This window comes from Malaclemys terrapin, chromosome 21 (assembly GCF_027887155.1).
Source record: "Malaclemys terrapin pileata isolate rMalTer1 chromosome 21, rMalTer1.hap1, whole genome shotgun sequence".
In the NCBI taxonomy this organism is placed as follows: Eukaryota; Metazoa; Chordata; order Testudines; family Emydidae; genus Malaclemys; species Malaclemys terrapin.
This window is the reverse complement of record NC_071525.1, coordinates 18,027,232-18,036,787: the sequence shown is the minus strand read 5'-3', so window position 1 is coordinate 18,036,787 and position 9,556 is coordinate 18,027,232. Positions and strand designations below refer to the sequence as shown.

Below are 9,556 nucleotides of genomic sequence, written 5' to 3'. Positions count from 1 at the left end.
GAGAACCCAGGAGTCCTGGCTCTGAGACCATCCTCCCACGCCCCCCCCCCCCTAACCACTAGACCCCACTCCCCTCCCAGAGCTAGGGAGAAAACCCAGGAGTCCTGGCTCTGAGACCATCCTCCCACCCCACCCCCTCTAACCACTAGACTCCACTCCCCTCCCAGAGCTAGGGGAGAACCCAGGAGTCCTGGCTCTCACCCAGGGAGGGAGGGGCTATTACCCAGCAAGGCCTTTGCTGATTGTGGTTAATGATTGAGCCAAAGGTTGCTCTCGGTAGAGCTGAGATCCTGCCCCGCCCCGGGAGCAGCAGGGCTCAGGGCCTTTGCAGACCCAGCTGGACCCAGGTAGGACCCACAACACCACTGCCCTGTCCCACCGGGAGCAGGATGGGGCCTAGTGATTAGAGCGGGGGAGCCAGGACGCCTAGGTTCTCTCCTGGCTCTGGGAGGGGTGGGGGATTAATGCTTAGAGCAGAGGGGGCTGGGAGGGAGCCCGGACTCCTGGGTTCTATCCCAGCTCAGGGGGAAGGGGGGTCTAGTGGGTTAGAGCGGGGGCGGGGCTGGGAGTTCAGTCCCCATGGCCCAGATCCGGCCCTCACCTGTCTGCTGGGGCTGCTGGCAAGGGGGTGGTGAGCTCCCCTGGGGGGACGTGGTCCATCTCCCGGGACAGGGCTGAGACTGGACACACTCACTTCACAGACAGGACCATGACACTGAAGGAGCCCAGAGTGAATCCCCCACTGGGGCTGGATCAGGGGCAAAAGGCCCCATTCCCTGCTCCCCCCCCCCAGTCACCCCACCCCCCGCTCAGTGACTGGAGGGCTGTAGCAGTGGAATGAAGGTCAAGTTCTCTGCTCCTTGGAATGAGCGGAGATAAGATGCCCCGCCCCACTCCGCCCTCCCCACATCATCCACCCCCTGTCACAGCCCAGCCGAGCTGCCAAGCCAGGACCGGCTGGGTGGGTGACAGGACGGGAGACCAGCTGCAGGGGGCGCTGTGCTGCAGGGTGGGGGGCTCTCCCCCAGCAGTCAGGGCTGGCCCCAATGCCCCAGGGCAGCGCTAGGGGGCGCTGTGCTGCAGGGCTGGGGGCTCTCCCCCAGCAGTCAGGGCTGGCCCCAATGCCCCAGGGCAGCGCTAGGGGGCGCTGTGCTGCAGGGCTGGGGGCTCTCCCCCAGCAGTCAGGGCTGGCCCCAATGCCCCAGGGCAGCGCTAGGGGGCGCTGTGCTGCAGGGCGGGGGGCTCTCCCCCAGCAGTCAGCAGTCAGGGCTGGCCCCAATGCCCCAGGGCAGCGCTAGGGGGCGCTGTGCTGCAGGGCGGGGCTCAGGACGGGGCGCTCTCCCCTCCAATTTAGACTATTCATCGCATTGTCCTGGCTCTGGGAGGGGAGTGGGGGCTAGTGGTTAGAGCAGGGGAGGGGGGCTGGGAGCCAGGACTCCTGGGTTCTCTCTCTGTCTCTCCCCAGCAGATGCCTGCCCCCCAGCATTACCCCGAGCTGATCCAGCAGCACCGGCAGGCCCTGCTCTGCTGGATTAAGGGGAACCCCCAGCCTCTGCTGCGTCGGCTCCACGACACCAAGGTGCTGAGCCAGGACGAGTACTTCAACCTGCTGGAGATGGCCCCCGAGATGAACCAGGTCATCGCGCTGCTGGAGTCGGTCAGCCAGGGTGTCGAGAGGAGCCGGTGCTTCCTGGAAGCGCTGCGGGACCTGCAGGACGAATACGGCGCCGAGCTCCAGCAATGGCTGAAGGAGAAGTACCCGGAGAAAAAGAGACCGTGTCCTCCATTGCAACCAGGTACGGGGCCTGTCCCCTCTAGGGCGCACCAGCTCCCACCCAGCCCCAGGGCGGGGCACTGCCTGGCTCAGGGGGGTGGGACACGTGGCCTGTCCCCTCCAGGGGGTGCCAGCTCCCACCCAGCCCCAGGGTGGGGCACTGCCTGGCTCAGGGGGGCTGGCACTGGGGGCTGCATCTGTAATTTGGGGGAAATCACAGGAACGCCATAAGGTTCTGCCTCACGTCAGCCATCACTGTGTCCAGGTGTCTTTCCCATCCCTTCCTCCAGCTTTCCATCTTCAACCATCCCTCCGTCTACCCGGCTTTCTTTTACAGCCTTCCACGTGGCCAGCCGTGGTTTTATGTCCCTCCAACCTGCCATCCAAACAGCCTGTTTGATATCCATCATCCTTCCGTCTTTCTGTACCCAGCCAGCCTTCCGATCCACCCACCCGTCCACCCATCCTTCTCTATTTCCATCCACCCATCCATCCATCAACCCCCCCATCCATCCGTCCATCCATCCAACCTTCCACCCGACCTTCCACCAATCCTTCTCTAGTTCCATTCACCCACCCACCCTTCCACCTATCCTTCTTTTATAGCTATCCATACAAATAACTGCCCTTTTTTCCATCTATCCATCCAACCCCCCAACTATCCATCCACCCATCCAACTTTCCATCCATCCTTCTTTTACCGCTACCCATACATACATCCAATTATCCTTCTTTATATCCATCCATCCACCCATGCAACTTCTTTATATCCATCCACCCATCACAGGGTTCTCTACTCACCACTGGAGCGCCTCCTCCTGGCCCCTTGGAGGATTAGCGCTTTCCAGGTCTGATGCCCCTTCTGCAGGGTTGCGCCCCCTGCTGTCTCTCTCTTTCTCACTCTCACTCTCACACTCCGGGTGCTCTCCCTTCAAGGCTCGGCCCTCTGGCCAACTCACCCTGGGTTTTCCCCCTTCCAAGGTATCAAAGTCTTTCCATAGTAACTGTCTCCAGCTGTCTTCTCAGTCACTGCCCAGGTGGCACCACTTCCCCAGGGGCTGGTGGGTAACACGGACCCAGCCTCTATTCCAGGTTCCAGCCCAGCAACCTTCTAATCCACAGCCAAGGTCTGCACCATCTTAAACCTCGCTGGCCTTTCCCTGCCCCTCTCCCCCGGCTCCCTTCCTTCCCTCGCTAACGTCCAGACAGTGGCTGCAGGCTCCTTCCTTGCAGCCCCCTTCTGCTGCGAGTTTCCTGGCTTTATCCCAGCCCCACCTGTTCCCGCTCAGCCGGGCTCCATCACCAGTCAGGGGTTACTTCAGCCGCTCAGTTCCCCTTAGCTGTGGCCTACACAGTTAACTGGCCCCTTCTCAGCCTCGTCCCATCTTTTTTATATCCATCCATCCATCCATCCATCCACACAAGCAGCCTTCCAGCCATAGCCCCAGCTAGCCACATTTTTATATCTATCCATCCATCCTTTTTATATCCCTCCAACCATCCATCCACCTTCCATCCATCTACCCTTCCAACCTTCCATTCATCCAACCTTTTCCATCCATGTCTTTTTATATCTATCCACCTAACCAACGTCCATCCACCTTCCATCCCTCTACCCTTCCAACCTTCCATTCATCCAACCTTTTCCATCCATGTCTTTTTATATCTATCCACCTAACCAACGTCCATCCACCTTCCATCCGTCTACCCATCCAGCCTTCAATCCATGCAACCTTCCACCCATCCATCCATCTTCTTTACATCCATCCACCCACACCGCCAGCCTTCCATCCATCTTTTTTATTTCCATCCATCCCCACATCCAGACTTGCGGCCTTCTTCCACCCATCTGTCATTTTATATCCATCCACCCACCCATCCAACCTTCCAGCTGTCCATCTTTCTCGTATCTATTCACTCATCCGACTCTCCTTTTGATATCCATCCATCCACACATCCAGCCACCTTTCTTTAATATTCATACAGCCAACTCTCTTTTTTTTATAGCCATCCACCCATCCAACCACTATTTTTATCTCCATCCATCTTTCTTTTGCAGACAATCCCAACCCTCCGAAATCCAACCACACATTCCTGCGGAAAATCCTGCGGAAACACACCAAGAAGTATGAGCCAACCCCAGAGCCGCCAGGTGAGACCCCCCCTGCCACCAACCAACCTCAGGAACAATTATCAATGCGGGATCATCAGCTCAAGACAGGCTGGGAGGGGAGTGGGGTCTAGTGGGTTAGAATAGGGGGACTGGGAGCCCGGACTCCTGGGTTCTATCCCTGTCTCTGGGAGGGGAATGGGGTCTAGTGGTTAGCATGGGGGGGCTGGGAGCCAGGACTCCTGGGTTCTATCCTCAGCTCTGGGAGGGGAGTGGGGTCTAGTGGGTTAGAATAGGGGGACTGAGAGCCCGGACTCCTGAGTTCTATCCCTGTCTCTGGGAGGGGAATGGGGTCTGGTGGTGAGAGTGGGAGGCAGCTGGGAGCCAGGATTCCTGGGTTCTCTCCCCAGTTCTGAGGCCACAGCTGGATGTCATGGAGGAGGTGTGGGCAGGGAGAGGCTTGGCACAGCCCAGCTCTGGGGCCTGGATCTGGGTCCTTCCCCCAAGCAACAAGGACACTTGTCCCTTGCCCAGCAGGTGAGGAGCGCACCGGGAACCTGAACTTCCGAAAGGCCCCGAGCGCCCCGCTGAAAGGTATGGAGTGAGGGGGCTGGGTTGGGGAGGGAGGTCAGGGGGAGGGTCAGGGTGTTGGAAGCAGGGGAGCGAGTTGGGGTGACAGGCCTGGGGAAAGGAGGGAAAGTTGTGGGGAGGGACGGAGGGGTGGGAGAGAGGGTCGGGGGTTGGGGGCAGGGCCAGGGATGGTGGGTCAGGTTAGGGGAGTTGGGAAAGGATCTTGGGGTTGGGGGCGAGGCAGGGGCAGAGATGGGGGTTGAGGGGAGGATTTGGGGGCAGAGATGGGGGAGTTACAGAGGGATTGGGGGCAAAGATGGGGGTTGAGGGAGGCCTGGGAGAGGGGGGATTGGGGGGGACAGATAGTGCAGAAGGACTGGGGGCTGGGAGGGCTGGAGGAGTTAGGAGGCGGATCGAGGCGTGAGGGGCAGACCCAGGGGTCTGGGGGGGTGCAGACACTCGACCCCCCCACAGCTGTTCCTCCCCTCCCCCCAGCTGTCCTGCAGCGGCACCGAGCCTCTCTGCTGCGGCATACCCAGCAGCTGTGCACCAACGCCTGTGACGCCCGCTCCTGTGGCCTCCTCGAGATCCGCTACACCCCGCTGCTGCTGCTGGACAACTCCAGCCCCACTGCCCCCCCCGGGCATGAGCACCTGGCCCTGGCCGCCCACCGCGCCCGCCTCCTCCCGCTCCACGCCCCCCGCCGGCTCCCCCTGCGCCACCTCCTGGCCCCGCTGCCCACCGAGACCCAGGCCCCCCGCCGGGTGGCCCTGAGCGGCGCCGCCGGCATCGGCAAGAGCGTGACCGTGCAGAAGATCTTGCACGACTGGGCGCTGGGCGCGGCGTTCCAGGGCCCCCTCTGCGCCTTGGATTTCTCCTGCCGGGAGCTCAGCGTGATGTCCAGCCCGGTCACCCTGGAGGGGCTGATCTGTGCCAAGCGTCCCCACCTCCAGGAGGTGCTGCCCGAGCTGCTGGCGCGGCCCGGGGACCTCCTCATCCTCGTGGACGGTTTGGACGAATTCCGGCACCCGCTGGAAGGCGGAACTCCCCGCCACCGGCCCGGCCACCCGGCCCACGTCAAGGAGCTGCTGCGGGGACTCCTTGACGGGACCCTGCTGCCTGGGGCGGCCGTCGTGGTGACGTCCCGGCCGTGCCCGGCCCTCTCCGGCATCCCCTTTGATCGCCGCTTGCTGATCCTCGGCTTTGACGAGGACCAGGTGGAGGACTACTTCCGCCGGTTCTTCCGGGATGCCGAGCGAGCCGCTGCCGTGCAGGGCTACATCTCCGGCCACCAAGGCTTAGCCGGGCTTTGCTTCATCCCCCTCTACTGCTTCATCTTATGCACCGCCCTGGGGGAGTTCTTTCCCGCCGGCCAGGCAGCTGACCCATCTCCGCCCACCACCATCACCGAGGTCTATCGCTGCTATATGGCCACCATCCTGGGTCGCAGCTGGTCTCCGGAGCCGGGCGCCGGGCAGCTGGTCCTGCGCCTCGAGCGCCTGGCGTATGCCGCCCTGTTGGCTGGCAAGATCCTCTTCACCCCAGCTGAGCTGCGGGAATTCGGATTCGACCCCCAAGACCTTCCGGGCACTTTCTTCAACCCCATCTTCTCCAGAGAAGACCACCAGGTCTATTGCTTCTTCCACCTGACGGTGCAGGAGTTCCTGGCTGCGCTCTACTGCGTGGCTGCCCTGGATCCTGGCGCTGAGGACCTCACGCCCTGTCTGGATCTCTGGTGGGAGGGATCAGCCCAGCAGGACGGGGACCCGGAGCCCTCCTGGACATCACCAGGCGAATCCAGTCTCCTCCACTCCACCAGGCAGCTCCTGAGGGGCCACCAGCCCCGATGGGACAATCTCCAGATGTTCGCCAGGTTCTTCATGGGGCTGCTGACCTCCAGGATGGAAGGGAAGCTGGAGGGGTTGGCCGCAGGCTTCTCCGGAGACGTGCTGGGGCCCGTGGCGGACTGGCTGGGGAGGAAGCTCAGGGGAGACACCGAGAGGCGCCTCCTCTCGCTCCTGCACTGCGTGGCGGAGCTGCGCCAGGAGGGGGTGACGGGCCGGGTGGCCCGCGAGCTGGAGGACGTCAACCTCTTCAAGGTGACCCTCAACCCAGCCGACTGCGCCGCCCTGGCCTACGTGCTGGGGGCCTCCGAGCCCGGGAGAGTGAAGAACCTCAACTTGAGCTACAGCAACATGGGCATGGCTGGGCTGCGCAGGATCCGGGGGCTGCTGCACCGCTGCGAGACGCTGCAGTGAGTGTGTGTGTGCGTGTGCGCGTGCACGCCACCCAGGACTCCTGGGTTCTAGCCCCAGCTCTGGGAGGGGGCCTAGTGGTTAGAGCAGGGGGGGCTGGGAGTCAGGACTCCTGGGTTCTATCCCTGGCTGTGGGTGGGGAGTGGGGGTCTAGTGGTTAGAGCGGCGGGGGTGGGGGGGATTAAGAGCCAGGACTCCTGGGTTCTATCCTAGGCTCCGGGAGCGGGGGCTGCTTGGTGCTCCAGTCCCCTCTCACGCTGACCACTCCTCTGCAGGTTGCGCTACAATTCTCTGGACAAGGAGGCAGCCGTCATAGAGGCTGAGGTGCTGAGATCCCCCCAGTGCCAAGTGAAACGGCTGCTGTGAGTGACCACTGCCCCAGGATGGGGCGCAGGCTGGCAGGGGCGGGGGGGGGGGCAATGGGGCACATGGGCTTTCCCCTCTAGGGGACCCCAGCTCTGATCCAGCCCCAGCGTGGGGACTGGCTGGCTCAGGGGGGCAGAAAATGGGCTTTGAGCCCTTCTAACTCCATATGGGAATTGAGTTTGCCGGGTCTCAGCGCCGTTCCCAGCAGGGACAGGGACTATCTCCCCCTCTCCCCGCTCAGATACTAACGGACCCCTTTGCTGGCAGCCCCAAAAGAGATGCCAAGGGCTGGCTGGGCCATGGGGCGCGAGCCCCCCTCTCTGGGGTTCAGGGCTGGGATGCACCCAGAGTTGTCGGGCTGGGGGGGATTTCTGAGGTGGCCCCTTCCCCGCCCTCGAGTGGATCCTGTCGCTCTGCTTCCCTGCAGCCTGTGCGGGAACTGCCTGGGCTCGGAGGGGGCGAGGCGGCTGTGGGAGGCCCTGCGGGAGAACCGCACCCTGGAGGAGCTGTACCTGGACATCACCGGCATCACCGACAGCGGCCTGGACAACCTGCTGCCCTGCCTCCTGGCCAACAGCACCCTCCGGCTCCTGACGTGAGTGCCAGCAGCTCCCTGCAGAGGGCTCTGTGCTGCGGGGGGGAGCTCTCCCCTGACAGGCAGGGCTGGCCTGGAGCCCCAGCATGGCACTAGGGGGCGCTGTGCTGCAGGGGGTGGGATGGGGACTCTCCCCTGGCAGGCACGGCTGGTCCCGATGCCCCTGGGTGGCGCTAGGGGGCGCTGTGCTGCAGGGGGTGAGATGGGGACTCTCCCCTGACAGGCAGGGCTGGCCTGGAGCCCCAGCATGGCACTAGGGGGCACTGTGCTGCAGGGATGGGATGGGGGCTCTCCCCTGGCAGTCAGGGTTGGCCCCAATATCCCTGCGGGGCGCTAGGGGGCGCTGTGCTGCAGGGCTCTGATGCCCCTGGGTGGCGCTAGGGGGCGCTGTGCTGTAGGGGTGGGATGGGGACTCTCCCCTAGCAGGCAGGGCTGGCCCCAATGCCCCAGCATTGCACTAGGGGGCGCTGTGCTCCAGGGGGTGGGATGGGGTCTCTCCCCTGGCAGGCAGGGCTGGCCCCGATGCCCCTGGGTGGCGCTAGGGGGCGCTGTGCTGCAGGGGGTGGGATGGGGGCTCTCCCCTGGCAGTCAAAGTTGGCCCCAATACCCCTGCAGGGCGCTAGGGGGCGCTGTGCTGCAGGGCCCCGATGCCCCTGGGTGGCGCTAGGGGGCGCTGTGCTGCAGGGGTGGGATGGGGACTCTCCCCTAGCAGTCAGTTCTGGCCTCAATATTGCATCTCTGCACCGGGTGAAGGGGTCCTTGTATAAACAGCCTGCACGCTCCACCACAGAGGTGGCCGCATTTCAGTGTTGAGTGAGGGATCCCTGTATAACTAGCCCTCATGCTGCACCCCAGCAGCAGCCGCATCTCAGCGCCCAATATATACAATGGCTCCACCGCTGCCAGCCCCCGGCGAGCAATCCCATTATAAACTGGCCGCTGCACCCCAGAGGCAGCTGCATCTTTGCGATCCCCTGATGTGTTGTCCCCCGCCTCTGGGCAGCATCGTGGGGAACCGGCTGAGCGAGGCCGGGCAGCAGATCCTGTCGGAGCTGAGCCGTCGCAAGCCAGGCCTGAAGGTGATCAGCACGTTTGAGAGCGACATGGGCCTGCTCCAGGCCTACCTGGACTGGGTGGAAGAGATCAAGGCCGACCCCGACCAGATGGATGCCGTGAAGAACGCCGACGCCCTGCGCTGCATCGTCTCCGTCCTCCGGGACTTGGACGAATCCAGGACCAGCCCCGAGGCCCGGGCCAGAATCCGAGAGCTGAGGAGAGAGATCAGTGCCCTCCTGGGGGAGAAGGAATGAAAGGTGCTAGGAGCTGCACGTCTCGCTGCTAGGCTCCTTCCCGCCACAGGGGGGAGACACTCACTCAGATCCCCCATGATGCCATCTGGGTAAAGCTGTAGGGTTATGGGGAGCTGGAAACAGAACACGGGGCCTTTCCCCTGTAGGGGGCGCTGGCGCCCATCCGGGCCCAGGTTGGGGGACTGGCTGGCTCACGGGGCGGGGAATGGGACCTTTCCCCTCTAGAGGCCACTGGCACCGATCCAGCCCCTGGGTGGGGGGCTGGCTGGCTCGGGGGGCAGGGAATGGGACACAGGGCCTTTCCCCGCTAGGAGGTGCTGGCTCCCATCCGGCCCCAGATTATTCCCATCCGAATGGCTGTGTGTAATGACGGCGAGGTTCTCAGCTCCGTTCCCAGTAGGGCGGACACTCCCATTACCCTCCCCACCACAAGGACATTAAGCAGCCCCATTGCCGCCATGGAGTCTGAACCCCCTCCTCCCTCATCTGCAGGGCATGGAGATAAACTGGCAGAGGGATGTGGGGTGGGGCCGGGGGGGTCTGCCTGTGAATTTCACAGCAAGAGCTGGGATAGAA

General features: G+C 63.2%; 1 protein-coding gene across 1 annotated transcript; it reads left to right on the top strand.

Moving 5' to 3' along the window:
- The first annotated feature begins 329 nt into the window (after nucleotides 1–329).
- Nucleotides 330–9,219, top strand: LOC128827424 (NLR family CARD domain-containing protein 3-like). The gene is made up of 8 exons (XM_054011279.1): nucleotides 330–347; nucleotides 1,466–1,796; nucleotides 3,834–3,926; nucleotides 4,419–4,478; nucleotides 4,950–6,708; nucleotides 6,985–7,071; nucleotides 7,503–7,670; nucleotides 8,674–9,219. Exons 2-8 carry the CDS (start codon nucleotides 1,469–1,471, stop codon nucleotides 8,978–8,980), a joined length of 2,802 nt encoding a protein of 933 aa, XP_053867254.1. The 5' UTR covers nucleotides 330–347; nucleotides 1,466–1,468; the 3' UTR covers nucleotides 8,981–9,219.
- The last annotated feature ends 337 nt before the right edge of the window (nucleotides 9,220–9,556 follow it).